This window comes from Pogoniulus pusillus, chromosome 27 (genome assembly GCF_015220805.1).
Source record: "Pogoniulus pusillus isolate bPogPus1 chromosome 27, bPogPus1.pri, whole genome shotgun sequence".
Taxonomy (NCBI): Eukaryota; Metazoa; Chordata; class Aves; order Piciformes; family Lybiidae; genus Pogoniulus; species Pogoniulus pusillus.
In genome coordinates, this window is record NC_087290.1 from 9,480,359 (window position 1) to 9,495,969 (window position 15,611).

Sequence of the window (15,611 nt, forward strand, 5' to 3'; positions counted from 1 at the left end):
TCTTTAACCACTTTGATTTGGGGGATTTCAATCTTAAGTCAGGACATCCCCCTCATTGCACAAACCATACAGGCAAAAGTAATCTTATTAAGGAACAAGTGACTGGGAAAGCATGTACTGGGTACTAGAATAAGCAACAGCCTTAAAATGCTATCTTGGGCTGTAAGCAAACCAATATTTTGACTGCTATTTTAATAAACAAGTGTTCCATATGCTGACAGGATTGGGCTCAGCTGTTAGAACAGCAACCTCTAGTTTTTCATGTCTGGTTTTAACACCAGTAGACAAACTAATTGTGCTTCAAAGCAAACTTGTGAAAAAAAGGCTCAGCACACTTTAGCCGTTTAAATTAGGCTTTACCTTTTGCAAAGGTGTGCTTGTGGTTTTGTTTGTTACTGGAACTGAAACAGATTTCAGAAAGCTACCCAACAGTAAGTGACTGAAATCCATACAGCTTTTACACCTCAGACCAATCTTGCAACGCACAGGCAGAGGCTTCAGAAAGGTTACTATACTGCAAAAGCTTATTTAGGTGGTAACAGTATGAGATCACCTTAAAATTATTGCACTCCAATAGAAATTTCTATCTGGGTCACTGTTTTTTCACCAAGGATGGGTGGGTGAAGGAGGATTTTGTGTCCAAGGCTCAGTGAAGCGGTATTGAACACTTACTGCTTTTCAAAGGGGTTGAATTGAGTGCAGAGAAGTTTGTTTGTGAGCATTTTAAAACCTAAGCATCAAGAAATCTATAAGAGGCTAAACATCACCCCTACCACAACAGGTGAGTTACCTTTTCAATTGAGCTAACAACTATTAAAATAGTCACCCTGGCATCCTTTAATACATTGCTCAGCTGACCAATAGATGTTTCCAGAGAGGGGCTTCTAAAAAGAAATTAGACAAATGTGTTCAGAGACTTCATCAAAAGCATTTTTTTTCCTCCATTAATATCTAACCCAGCAGCACACCAACCAGTGTTTTATTTTAGTATTGGAAAGCCAGTGGAAGACAGTCCTCTTAAATGGTTTTAATTCAATTTTCCCAGTGATTAATTCACTGCAGCAGCAAAGTCACCTTCTTTCAATAAAGTATACATTCTCCAAAGAACAGAAGTAAAGAATTAATTATTCTTATTTCAAACAATGCTAATGAGCTCTTCAATGGATACCTCCAGGGATAAACAGCTGTATATAGCCTAACTACTCAAATTCCAACACCATGAAATTAAGACTACAGTCCTTAAGTTTAGGTTAATCAGCACCAGAGCCTCCCCCATCTTTTGTTTGTTCTACAAAGGGCAGCAAAGAATTGGAAAATTTGAGATTTTGACCATGTTGAGCCATTTTCCATGGGTCACTTTTCAAATTTTCCCAAGTATTTGGGGTGTAATTTTGCGACAGAGCTTCTGCCAACCCTCATGTACAAAAAGCTGAGCTCATCAATCAAGTTTGCTGCCCAGGCGAGGAAAATGGCTTTTCTCCACTGCTAACTAGAGAAAACTCTCCACTACTAGACAGTCCTTAAGAGCTTCAGCCACATACATCAAAGGATGTGGCTCAAGCCTGGGGTTGGGGTAAAGGAAGATAAAACCAAACTGAAAACAAAGTGCAGCAGCCAGACTTTCAGTGCTCAAGGTTCCACAGAATTCTTCCTTCTCCCACCCAAGGCAAGGAAAACATTGCAAAGTATCAAAAGGCATTAGAAACAGACTTAAAAAACCCCAACTAAAACACAAGACTCTTCTGCTCTGCAGCTCACATCCATCTGACCAAGAATTAAACACACTAAAGTGCCTTACCCTCCTTGTGTTTTCCACAACTTTCTGATCTGGCTTCCCATAGTTTGGTGGATTGGCATATGGATCGTAGCCCAGTTTTGCTAGCATGGGTGCAATCACAGGCATATCCTGCAACACATCAGCAGGTATCTTCCCAACCCACTTTGACAGTGCTTCCACATTGACTGGCTTGATTACTTGGTCAGTAGATCTTTCGACCCTGTAGAGAGAGAAAGAAAGGTGATAATTTGCATTCCAACCAACGCTTGCTTCTCCACTAGCATTAAGGCCTTTAGTTTGTTTTGTTTGAGGCTTTTCCCCCTTTCTTTTCTTTCCTTCTCAGCTACAGAGCTGATCATAGAATCAACCAGGTTGGAAGAGACCTGCAAGATCATCCAGTCCAACCTAGCACCCAGCTCTATCCAATCAACTAGACCATGGCACTAAGTGCCCCATCCAGTCTTTGCTTGAACACCTCTAGGGATGGTGACTCCACCACCTCCCTGGGCAGTCCATTCCAATGCCAATCACTCTCTCTGGCAAGAACTTCCTCCTAACATCCAGCCTATACTTCCCCTGGCACAACTTGAGACTGTGTCCCCTTGTTCTGTTGCTGGTTGCCTGGCAGAAGAGACCAACCCCACCTGGCTACAGCCTCCCTTCAGGTAGTTGTAGACAGCAATGAGGTCCCCCCTGAGCCTCCTCTTCTGCAGGCTGCACACCCCCAGCTCCCTCAGCCTCTCCTCATAGGATTTGTGTTCCAGGCCTCTCACCAGCTTTGTCGCCCTCCTCTGGATACATTCCAGCAGCTCAACATCTCTCTTGAATTGAGGAGCCCATAACTGGACACAGTTGATGGCAAGTGAAGTTTTACTACATAAGTATAAAATAACTGGCACAAGATTCATGGATGCTTTCTGGTTTAAGCTATTGCAGAGAATGCACTAGAGGAAGTTCTTTACACCAAGACAGCAGTGAAAGCCAAAGAGCTTTTAAGTGTAAAGTATGCACACACCTACATACAGAGCTGCTTTCCCACTAGCATATTCCCACATTTGCTGTTTCATTGTCTTAAATGCTCTTGGAAGCTACATTCTAAATTTAAATCCACCTGCCATTTATTCCCTCCTCCATACTCTGACTAAAATCATCAGACCCAGGGAAATAACAAGAAGCTACAGACTGCAGTAACAGTTCATAACCATTGCTTTGACTGATTGTGTTTGATCATTACACAGTTCTTAATTACAGAATTGGTTTGATTGGAGTAAAGAGATCTTCAAGACCATCCAGTTCAACAATAATCAAACAAGTCTAGTGCTAAACCATGCTTAAAGGCAAGTGCAGAAGTTATTGCAGTGTCAGATGTACAGTGTTTAGGTGTGTTGCTCATCTAATCAATAGTCCTAAAACAATTTTCATTCTTGCACCCTAATTTTGTTGTGGCTTTTTTTTTTCCTCAAGGGAAATCTGCCATGACTTTGTTTTCCCATATCCCTTCTTTCTTTTAGAAGACTTACAACTTCTTTACAGTCTTTATTTCTGAAATAGGCCAACTGAAAACTCTGATTTTTTACTCAAGAGTAATTTAAAGCTTATTTCTTTCCTACAGATGCAGTCTGGATGTCAAAGTTTATCTTTCTTTTAAGGCACATTAAAAATCAAGTCTCGATATACAAGTTGCCTAAAGGGATACCTGCACCTGCATTGCAAGTAATGCCATAATGACTGCATCAGCAGTTCCTGTTGGCTGGCTGTACCTGCCTCGAACCTGATGCTAAGCACACAGCTCTCACATGCACTTACAGCTATTATCCTTCCCAGGTCTTATTTACATCATAAGGAAATTTGATCTTGAAAAGCTCTACCGCCCAGAAAATGAAATAGCTGCACTTGAAATTAACAATACAAAGTGTTAGTGGTGTAACACCAGTACCTCACCCACTTTAAAGAAGGAGAACACTGAGATTCAATTTAATTCTCAAGGAGCTAAATCCTTCAGTTACACAGGAGGCAGAATGTGAGAAAATATCTTCTTAGAAAAATTAATGCAGGTTTCCTGAAGTGCTGCTGATTACTTCTGAGTGTAAAAGCCTGAAGTGAAGTCAAATTGCTCTCAAGACTGCCATCAGTTAGCTTACAAGAGGAACAAGTTTGACAAAGTGACTACAGTTGTCTAACTAACCTCAGGAGGCCAAGAAGAAGATGAAGTGTTGCACAGCAGACAAGCATTAAATCAACAGCAAAGGCTGTCTGATGCAGATACACACTGCACTGTGCAATGAATGACAAACTACCCATTACTGTCATTAACTGAACTTGATCTTACCAGCAGTCCTCACCTTGTTACTCTCTTTTAATTCTCTTAGCTAAAATTCTTCCAGGACAGAAGAAGGAAGTTAAGTCATGCAATGATGGAAGGTCAGTAACCTAAGTAAACACAATCAACAAAGAACAAACCAGACAGGGAAATGGTCACTCACTGTCTTGGCAGGCAGGGCCTTCGCAGATGGCTGCAAAAGGTGTTTCGTGGAAGCTGATGAGTAAGCACTTGACAAACAAAAACCTGTAAGATAACCCTTAGAATTTTCAACCTTAACCTCTTCAGCCATTTTCAGTAGCTGTCTCCAAAGGTAGGAACTTAGAATGAGATTTTTTGGGACCAGGGAGTCACAACTGAATCTCAAGCCTTCCTGGAGGCAGTTGGCCTGAGATCACAAATCTGTACAGCCACTAAAAAGTCTGAGTATACCTGTTTGATCCTTCTAATTACAAGATGAGCACCTGACTTCACAGCAAATAAGCAAGAAAAGAGCTGTGAAGAGTTGAGCTTCAGGAGTTCAAAGTGGTAAGGCAGAGGACAAAGCACCCACAACAGTCAGGAGTCTGCAGGATGGAACCCTTTAGGAAAAATAATGATCACTAGGTGTTTTAAGAGTGTTAAGATTTATGGTGTTCTCTCTTTTAGAGCCAGCCAAACCCCAAATAAAGCCTTCACCAAACCTGCAGGATGATTCCAACATTTAAAATAAAGGTGACACTGTGAAGCCCAGGTAATGGGCTTGGCTGACAGCTTACTGGAACCCCAAACCGATGGATGCTGCACATCAAGTAAGACCTAAATTAGGACACATATGGATACCCCATCCTGAAGTAAAAGCACATTTCAAATGGGTATGTTTTGCCCTGCTGTCATTTTAGCCTTTCGTAACAACAAGCTCAGCATGAAACACTTCCTGGTGATTAATAGCTGGCAAGAGATCAGCCAGGAACTACATTTAGCTGCTCCAAGGCACTGAATCAAAACCACTTTGCTCTTCTCTTAAATTCTTTTCTCTCCTTTCAGTTAAAGTGAGAAGAAAAGTACATAATAATTCATTGGAAAACTGCCTCAGAGCAGAGAACATCTGAGGAGTATGGGGGAAGACAGATTGGGGACAGGAGGAAAGATACACACCCCCAAAAACCCCAACAACCCCAGAGCAAATGAAGGAAACATACCAAGCCTTGGCAAATTTGATCCTGCGTGCACATGGCAAATGCTGCCTGGTCAGTGCTTCCAGGCTCCACTGCAAGAACTACAGGCACATTTTCAGCTTTTGAAAGCAGCTGGTAGCACAAATCTAACCCCCAAATACTTCTACATCTGTACTAGAAGCCAATAAAAGGGACATATTAAAAATAGTATAGTCTGAAGTGATTTTGCCGAGACAGCTATTTCCATAATAAGCCTAATAAAAAAATAGCACTATAAAAGGGTTGACATTTCTTGCATCAGTGCTCACCACAGCTGCTTTCAGTTAGGAGGCAAATGCCAGAGCTATATTAACAATACTAGTTAGAGCATGTAGTCCAGCCATAACACATTCCTCCAACAGCCACGCTGGCAATTACTTCAAACCACAGAAGGTTTCCCGCTACTAGAAATGCTGCGGTGCAAATCCTTGCAGTGTTTCTCCTTGCAGCTGGATGAAAACCAAAACGAGGGGAGAAAACACTATGTAAAATAGAACATCGGTGAGGGTCAGGCTGCATAAGCAAGAGAAAAAGCAGGGATTACTAAGCAAGTGCAAGAGAGAGCAAGGCAGCCAACAGTTTCCTCCAACAAAGCAGGCAGGCAAAGTCAGCGTCTTAAATCTAGACTGTCTAGGATCTAACATTGCTATAAATGTTCTATTGCATAACAGTTTCTGAGGCTGGAAAAAGAGGGGGGGGAAATGGAATCAGCTTGCTCCCTGAGAAGTTGTGCAAGCCATCAAGTGGTCAGCTCATCTCAAACAGAAAGCATGCACACACACTCTATATACAGCTGAAGATAAACCACCTTACACTGACCTAGAGCACACACACACACATTCTATATGCAGCTGAAGATAAACCACCTTACACTGACCTAGAGCATCATTTGTCTGACACAGATTTCATTTGATAGTTAATTTTAATCTCAGATCAGTACAACTACCTCAGAAGAGGCTGGAGAGAGGTGGGTGTTGGTCTCTTCTCATATGCAACAAGTGACAAGAGGAAACAGCCTCAACTTGTGCCAGGGGAGGTTCAGATTGGCTGTTTGGGAAGATTTCTTCGCAGTTAAAATACACTCTTGAACATTTGTTTTCTGTTACCAGGGAACAACATCACTACAAAGAGGGACTTTTCATAAGGGTGTCTAGCAACAGGAAAAGGGGCAATTGTTTGAAAGTAAGGGAGAGCAGGCTTAGTCTGGATCTTAGTAAGAAGTTCTTCAGTACAAGGGTGGTGAGACTCTGGAATGGGTTGCAGATGTCTCCTCACTGGGGGTGTTCAAGGCCAGGTTGGATGAGGACTTGGGCAGCCAAGTCTAGTTGAGAGGTGTCCCTGCCCATGGCAGTGAGGTTGGAGTAGATGATCTCTGAGGTCCCTCCCAACCTAACCCATTCTATGACCTTTCAGCAATACTGCAATCTCTTTCTCAAAGCAATTTTAAGTACTTCAAAGCAACAAACTCTTGTCAGATTCATTTGCAAAACCCCTTCTACAGTTAGAACACATCCAGGCATCTGATACTGGATACGACCTGAGCAGGCACGATACTTCTGAAGTAGACACTGAGCCTGTCTGAGCAACTTGAAGGCCTTAATGGTGAGTGGAAGATGACTGAGACAGGTTTCTCTGTGCATTTATCTAAGTCTTTACACAGTATCACAGCAGACAACTGGGGAAATAATAGTATCTAGACCTCAATACTCTCTCTACTATGCTACAGAGGCCAGACCTATAGGTTGGTAACTTCTAAATGCATGTCACATTTCAGTACAAATTACTTGGCACTTGTGTTCCCCTCCTACTGCCAGTAAAAACTGTAGTATAATTTGATTTTAATATACTGCTATGACAGAGCCTGAAGCACTTGGTACCAGGCATATGGTAAATTAAAGCCATAGATATTTTGAATTTTCTTAGATAATCTCTGAGGTGGCCTTCAGGACCATCCTTTGGAAAGACACCATGAGAGAAAGCTACTGAACAGAATATGGAGCTCCACTGCTTGACTCAAGTTTCAGCTGAAAGAAGACAGGATTCACACTATGAAGAAAAAAAGCACTCTCCAGTAAGCCCAGAGAGGAATTCTCAGTCTTAAGAGAAAAACTGATTGGCCAGAACCTGAATGTAACAGTCATGCACTCCTGAGCCCATAAAGAATTGTTCCGCAGCTGAGGACGAGCCAAACACAACTTGATAGAAGTAAAACTGAGTCTAATGCAAAGTGGTGGATTTGGTTCACCTCTCAAAACTTGATAAGCTGTGACAGTCTCTAAAGTTCTCAGTAAACTACCTTGCAAGTATCTTCAAAGAGTGACATTTCTGGGCAGAAGTGCCACACAAAAAAGCAGCTGTCCCTGCCCACAGCAGTCTTTTTGCATGTGAGAGGACAGAGAGGAGCTGGGGGTGTCAAAACCAGGAGGTTTTAACTGGTAGAAGGAAATCAAATTTGGTCTCAAGCTCCCCCTGCACAATTCCTATTAGTAGCATATAAATACACAAACCAGAAAACTAAGTTAGACAATTTCATATCCACATTTTCTTTTGCAGCCCTCAAAAGACTGAGTCACCGAAACCATTATCAAATTACCAAGGTCTCTTGCAACTGAGAAGCAAACCTCACCACCTATTTCAAGGGTATTTGATTAGATAAAAACCACCACAGATGTAACACTAATAACTCAATTCTCTTCCCACTGAAATAATAAATTACTTCCACATATCATCTCATGAGACATAACAGAACTGCATGAACAGATCGGATCGAGGGTCACAAGAACACTTTCATACTCGTTTGTCTGAAACTCAATCACAAAAATAAAGCCTCATTTTACTTTGAACAATCCATTTTCTTCATTTTTAGAGACAGGAATAAGTGTTGTCAAACCCTCACATCCCATTTCACCAGATTCAGCAAGGAATACTACTTGAAACTGGATGAATTCAGTAAGGTCACCAAGTTTCATAGGACAGAGGGTCATTAATGTGGAAGCTGTAAGGCTGTTATATTTTACTGGAAGCAGCATTCTTCTGGTCAGGCCACACCTTGAGTACTGTGTCCAGTTCTGGGCTCCTCAATTCAAGAGAGATGTTGAGGTGCTGGAACATGTCCAGAGAAGGGCAACAAAGCTGGTGAGAGGCCTGGAACACAAACCCTATGAGGAGAGGCTGAGGAAGCTGGGGTTGTTTAGCCTGGAGAAGAGGAGGCTCAGGGCAGACCTGCTAAGGGCTTCTGCTACGCTCCATGACAGCTGTCTACAACTACCTGAAGGGAGGCTGTAGCCAGGTGAGGTTGGTCTCTTCTCCCAGAAACCAGCAACAGAACAAGGGGACACAGTCTCAAGTTGTGCCAGGGGAAGTACAGGCTGAATGTTAGGAGGAAGTTCTTGCCAGAGAGAGTGATTGGCATTGGAATGGACTGCCCAGGGAGGTGGTGGAGTCACCATCCCTGGAGGTGTTCAAGAAAAGACTGAATGAGGAGGCACTTACTGCCATGGTCTAGTTGACTGGATAGGGCTGGGGGATAGGTTGGACTAGATGATCTTGGAGGTCTCTTCCAACGTGGTTGATTCTATGATTCTGCAGAGTTATTTTTACAGGACACTTAGAAGAACTTAGCAGCCACCTATTGATATCAATAAAAGTAAGTTTATGCCCTCCTCAGCTGCCACTGTGAAGCAGTAACATGATCCAGGTAACTAAAGAGATGTTCACATGCAGATACAACTTGCCCAGGATATGAACAGCGCATCCTGTCAGGCTGACATCAGCAAGACTTCAAGTCTGCTAATGAACAACGCTGAAAAAACCCAACCAAACACCACCAGAGCTGAGATACCTTCTGCAAACATCACCACTCCTGTTCATATATAATCACAGAAATATCCAGGTAGACACCAGACAAGAGAGTCTGGTAGATATCCCTTCCATAGCAAACACAGGAAGATAATCTAACATTTACACCTCCCCCCCTCAATGTAAAGATGAGCCAGCTCCTGTATTTCAGCTATTCAGCTGCCAACGGTGCTAAAGAAACCATAGTTCAGCTGGAGAATTACAACCTTTCTTTTTCACAGCACCTATCTGTTTTCTAAGCAAAGCTGGATTTTGGTTTCTGAAAGTACCTACATCAGGTGCACAGGTGGCACAAGAGACTACTGAGAGCTTTGCTTACAACAAGGTTATTCAAACTTCTTGTCCTCTGAGAAGCAGAGGCCAACAGAAACGCAGGCCAGCTCTGCTTTCTATTTTGTTGGAACAGCTTCTCAAGTTTCCTGGAAGAGTATGTTCTTGGCAAAGGGAACTCAAGGGCCATTGACAACAATGCTCCAGTTCCTGAAATCAAATGGGTGACCTAGGTTGAATAACACTAGTCTAGATAAAACAGTCCAGCTTTATTTTGGAGCACAGAGAAAAGCAAAGCTATACTGGAACTCAAGGTTCATTCCAGCCTTCCAAATTCAAGTTAAATTTGCCATCAGTGATGAGCTCATTCATATGCTCCATACGTGTGTGGGACAGTTGTTTACAGCAGCCATCTGAGACTGCAGATTGTTGATTCACAGATTCACAGAATGGTTTAGGTTGGAAGGGAACTCGAAGATCAGCTAGTTCCAAACTCACTGTCATGGCCTGGGATGCCTTCCACTAGTCCAGGTTGCTCAAGGTCCCATCCAACCTGGCCTTGAACACATCCAGGGAGGGAGCATCCACAACCCTCCCTGACAACCTGTTCCAGTGTCTCACTACCCTTACTGTAAAGAATTTCTTCCTAATATCCAGTCTAAATCTGGCCTCCTCAAACTTCAGTCCATTCCCTCTCGAGCTATCCATACAGGTCCTTGCAAAAAGTCCCTTCCTGGATTTTTTGTAGCCCCCACAGGTGCTGGAAGGACACTATTAGGTCTTGTCAGAGCCTCTTCTTCTCCAGGCTGAACAGCCCCAACTCCCTCAGCCTGTGAGAGAATGAGATGTTCTCCAGCCCTCTGATCATCTTCACACTCTCCTCCAGACCCACTCCGGCAGCTCCATGTCCCTGTTATGCTGGGGACATGGAACTAGATGCAGTGCTCCAGGTGGGGTCTCAGGAGAGCAAAGCCGAGGGGCAGAATCCCCTCCCTTGTCCTGCTGTTCTCCCTGCTCTGGATGCAGCTCAGGCCATGGTTGCCTTCTGGGCTGCAACTGACCACTGCTGACTCATTGTGAGTTTATCATCATCTGAAACCCCCAAGTCCTTCTCCTCAAGACTGCTCTCCAGCCACTCCTTACCCAGCCTGGATTTGTGCTTGGGTTTCCTCCAACCCAGGTGCAGGGCCTTGCACTTAGACTCATTGAACGTCATGAGGCTAGCTTGGACCAACCTCTCAAGCCTGTCCAAGTGCCTCTGGATGGCATCCTTTCCCCTCAGACTCTCAGCCAGAGTACACAGCTTATTTTCCAGATCATTTGCATCACAAATCAGTTTCTTGAGACATAAGGGACTACTTAAAAACTAAGGCCAAGTTATGACTTGTCTTCATATGCTAAATGTGCTATTATACCTCTTAGGACAACAGAAGGTAGAGGAGGAATGCTCATACTCACTTTGAAAGAGAAACACCCCCTGCTTTTCCAATCATTTCTTCATGGTGCAGCACTGCTTGGTTCCATGGGATGTGAAGGAACTTTAAGAGAGTTCTCATCCATCTTTCAGGATGCAATACAAGCTGCTCATAATGGACCAGCATACACCTCTCAAACCCAACCTCCATGCACTGGTTATACATAGTTTCTATGGCACGATTCCACTTGGTCAAGCAGTCCCTGTAGCTGTTAAGGTCAAATCCAGCTATTGTCACTTTTCTAGAGATCATGGAATGCACAGATGCACGTCCATCCCGAACCATTAGAAGAAATTTGGCATTGGGGAAAATTCTAGCCAGATAAGTTAAGGATTTTAAAGCAAAAGGGTCTTTGTTACACAAATAGGGAGCAGGCTCCCCGTGTTTGACAATGATTTCCAGTAAAAAGGCCTGCATGGCTGAGTCCAGCACCTCATCTGTGACCCCAGCTTCATCCAGTCGGATCTTCTCTTTGCTTGACCTAGCCCACATCTGCTTGACCGCCAGGATCCGCGGGATCACCCTGGTCTCTTCTCCACACCGAATGTCCGGGTGGGCATCCAGCATGGCACGCATTAAGGTGGTGCCACTTCGAGGTACCCCTCCAATAAATATTAAAGGCATGTCTTTGTTGTAAGCAAAGCTTTTGTTGGCATTCACACTGGGGGCAGTTCTTACTGTGCTCCTCAGGCTTTCCACCCTGGCGGGCTGGCTGCGCTCCTCTATGCGGTGGTGGCACTCCATAGCGTGCTGGCCCAGATAAAACACTGTCACTGAGCTGATCACCAGGCATGCCAACAGCAAGTTCTGCTTCAGTTTTCCAACCATCTTGATTACGATTGTCACTTCAAAATATAGAGGCCTTCTATTTCAAGTGATCTTCTAGTGCCATGGGAAACCTAATCCAAAACAAATTAAGGTCTGGTGAGGGGGAGAAAAATAATAAAAATTCGATTTAGAACTTTAAGAACTACCACAATAAATCAACAAATGAAACACCTGATAGCTGTTATCTCCCAGTGTTGTGTTAAGTGCAGTAAAGGTGAAGCCTAAACATCATCAGCCCATAATAAAAAGCCTTTTTGTTTACCCACAGAAGCAATACAAAACCTAAGGAGATTCGTCACTACAATTACTATTTACATAGAAGTTCTCAGGGATACTTTAAGGACATACTTGAAAGACTTCTACTACTGTTGGATGCTGTTAAACTTTACAAAGACATCACTTACATGAGGCTCTACACATTAAAAAAGGAATTAAGAAGCCATTCTTCTTTATTTGAGGTTTCACAGCAAAAAGACTCTGAGCCAGAGTCACCAAGATAAAACAAATGGAAAAGAAAACCCACACAAATCACTGGAGAAATAATGAAGAATTTCAGTACAGGGTTGCTGAATGACAGTCTCAGTATCTACACATAACTGCATTACCTCCTGCTTTGTTTGAAATGCTCCATTTCTCTCACAGGATTGCAGATGGCAGCAAAAGACATTTCACAGTTACCTATCAGCACTGACGGTGTCCAATTTTTGATCAAGGCCTTTGAGCAACGAAGGAGAACAGTTTGCAGCAAGACAGGGAAAGATCAATTTTCCTTCAAGGGAAGCTTTGATTAAAGGAGTGCAGAGCCATTAAAAACTACAAACAATGCAGGATTAAAGGTGACTAAGATCAAAACTAGGATCAGGCTTGATTTAAATAAGAACCACCACCACAACAACAAATTAATCAAGCCATGCTGGCTTCACATGGATGTTAAAAGGAACAAAGACTCAGAAATTTAAGTGGAGGTCACCTGAACAGTGCTCAAAGAGAAAACAAGAGTCATGCCTAGCACCATGGCTGTCCAGGGAGGTGGAGGAGTCGCCATCCCTGGAGGTGTTCAAGTAAAGACAGGATGAGGCACTTAGTGCCATAGTCTAGCTGATTGGACAGGGCTGGGTGATAGATTGGACTAGATGAGCTTGGAGGTCTCTTCCAACCTGGTTGATTTTATGAATCAGAAAGTCTCTCCCCCAAACAGATCCAGCATGCAGACCTGTCAACTGGGGAAGGGGAAACTGTTCAGCTTAAAGCTAGCAAATAGCAGACAGAATCTCTTTAAGTGCTTTAGAAACAGTAAAGATTCAGTTAAGTCAGTTCTGATTCAAGAGAAGAGTTAACATAACACAAACAGTCTTTTGCCACAGAGCACACAAGACTTGCAAATATTTAGACTTCCTACAATCCCTAATGTTATTTGGCTCCAGCAAATTCCATAAGACTCATTTCCTCAGGGAAAAAAAAAAAGAGAGAGAGAGAGAAAAACCAAATCCTCAAACACCCCCCCCCAAAAACAAACAAAACTTCTCCATCTTCCAAACTAAAAGCAGTCCTTGAAGATGCTAATGTTCCCCAAACACAGAAGTTAGGAGCTGATCACTAGTGAAAAACATATCCAGAGTGAGTGCATCAACTATTTTACCCTTACCATTTGTTATTAGTCTCACTTCAACCCAAAGCAACAAACCAAACTCCCAAACACACCAGCCCCAGCCCTTGGAACCAAGCTCAGTATGGAAGGAAAACCTGTGGGCCACCGGTTGAAATCCCTACTTCACAGGCTGGTAAAGCAGAACGATGACTCACTCCCAGCATCATTCCAGCTGAGGGTATAGAAACAAGCACTGCAGTCCCCAGACAGGTTTCCTGAGCTGCTGGAAAGCACTGACCACTTGCCTACAAACCCCAAAAAAAATTCATTTGTGGGACAGAAAACCTCCACAACAACCAGCACAAACACTTCAATTTGATGCAGTACCTTTTTGTTTTGCTAAGTGCCAAGATGCTGAAGGCTCCAAGCCCACAAAGAGCTGGTACTAAGCTCTCCTAAAGCCTTCTGTATTGGTGGGGTTCTTTTTGTGTTTCCTCTTGTTGTTGTTTGGTTGGGTTTTGTTTGGTTTGGTTTTAAGTTTTTTGGGGGGTGGGATTTTTTGTTTGCTTTTTTCTTGGCGGGGGGGAGTGGTTTTGAGTTTGTGAGGGGTTGTTTGTTGCCTTGGGGTTTTAGTTTAGGTTTGTTTGGGTTTCTTTATTGTGGGTTTTTTTTTTTGTTGTTGCCTTTTTTTTGGTGTTTTGGTTTGGTTTTGCCTGGAAGCAATACACAGAGCATGCAACCTTCATAATCTGTGGCTTTGTCTTTGAGGAAACCAATGAGAAGCAGTAAGAAGCTGTAAGAAGCAGCACCTCTCAACAAAACCGATCTCTTCTACAAGCCAGAAAATTCCCTTCTGTGCATGAAGTTACATACAAAGCTCTTTAGGACAAGTATGACATAAAGAAGTTACTGCTCCTTCTAGAAGCTTGCAGATCAACCCCACCTTCTCCCTGCTCTACATTAATAAAGTGCCCTGGATCACATCTGTCAGCTTGGAGGATTATGATGATGTTGATGCTGTGAACAGTAACTTAATTGACAGCACTTAAAAGAATCACAGCAGGGCAATCTGTAACTCCCTGTCAGCACTGCAAGAGAGCTTGGGAAAACGGTGGCATTTTTATCCACCATGACTTGAGAAGAGCAGATAACTCTTCATAAAAATACCTCCAAAAAACAATCAACCAAACAAGCTAAAAACCAACCCTAACTACCAAAACAAAGACCATCCCTTCCCAAACACGACACAGTCCTAAGCTGAGGAAGCTGAAGATGACTACAGTGGTTGAGGTGGCCTTTAGCAGTAATAGTTTGAAATGGCTAAAACTGAATTCCTAGAGGAAAAAAAGCACATCTAGCTCAAAATAAACATCCTCCCAAATTATGCTCTGCAAGTTGCAGTATGAAAAACGTAGCGCAGCAGAAATGCACATAACTGAATTCTACTCCCAGAAAAGTCAGCCCAGTGAGTCAGCCCCAAGATGATGTTAGCAAAGCAAAAATGACTGCTTTGTTTCTTCCTCCTGCACACACTAATTCTCTCTCCCTCTCCCTGCACACAGCAGGTCAAGACCTTTTTCCTCAAGGTCATCCAAAAAACGTTGAAGATTTTTAGCTTAGTCAAAAGGCAACTCATTCATTTGTGCTTTATGTTAGAACAGTTTGGCTTTTGTTGTTTTTTAAAGCATTCCCTGCCAGGGGAAAGACAGATGATCCATTACCACTAGTTAGAAGCAATCCTCATAAGCTCTAGAGCTCAGACTTGCACTTGGAAGGCCAAAAGAGTAATGAACGCCTCCCTTCTCATGTTCAGCTGGGCAGCTTTCTGCAAGACTAAATTAACAGGACAGCAACACTGGCATTACTCATCTCAAAGAACCAAAATCCCATGTATATATATAAAGCATTTTTCAGTGAATAGCTTGTCCTCTGCTTTCACCTCTTGAACTTCTTACTCAGACTTTGATAATCAGATCTCTTCTAGAAGAGCAACTACCGTAGCACTGCTTAGATTTTTGTGAGTGTATCTTATTCCTGCACTTGTCAATGTGTTCATCATTGTGTTTGACCTCAACACTTCTGGAGAGCTTTGCCTGGAGGGAAGATCACATTCAGCTCTGTGCCAACGGGTCACTAGGCTTCACAGGCATCCTCCTGCAAACCTGAGCTGGAATGCAGGAGCGAGATAGAGGTGAAAGGAAGAATGCTAGAGAGGATACTGTTGCAAAGTTTTCTTTCCCCTCGTGGTCCATTTACACTTCAACCTCATATCCTCCTACTGTGTTCCTATGATTTTCTT

General features: G+C 43.0%; 2 protein-coding genes across 13 annotated transcripts in view; both read right to left on the reverse strand.

The window, feature by feature from the left end:
- TPST1 (tyrosylprotein sulfotransferase 1) overlaps window positions 1-15,611 on the reverse strand; it is a 45,932-nt gene that overhangs the window by 16,683 nt on the left and 13,638 nt on the right. For 10 of the 11 annotated variants that reach the window (XR_010307264.1, XR_010307272.1, XR_010307266.1 and 7 more), the window contains exons 2-3: window positions 10,880-11,795; window positions 1,799-1,997 (exon numbers count right to left, since the gene is read on the reverse strand). Coding sequence is in view for 2 of the 11 variants with exons in the window: in XM_064165829.1 (XP_064021899.1) it covers window positions 1,799-1,997; window positions 10,880-11,724 (1,044 nt within the window). In the remaining 9 variants the exon portion in view is untranslated. Of the gene's footprint in view, window positions 1-1,798; window positions 1,998-10,879; window positions 11,818-15,611 lie in introns of all 11 variants that reach the window. The other variant, XR_010307269.1, reaches the window with a different exon arrangement.
- CRCP (CGRP receptor component) overlaps window positions 11,764-15,611 on the reverse strand; it is a 49,338-nt gene continuing 45,490 nt past the window's right edge. Inside the window, exon 7 of one of the 2 annotated variants that reach the window (XR_010307276.1) lies at window positions 11,764-11,795. The gene's annotated coding sequence lies outside the window, so the exon portion shown is untranslated. Of the gene's footprint in view, window positions 11,818-15,611 lie in introns of both variants that reach the window. The other variant, XR_010307275.1, reaches the window with a different exon arrangement.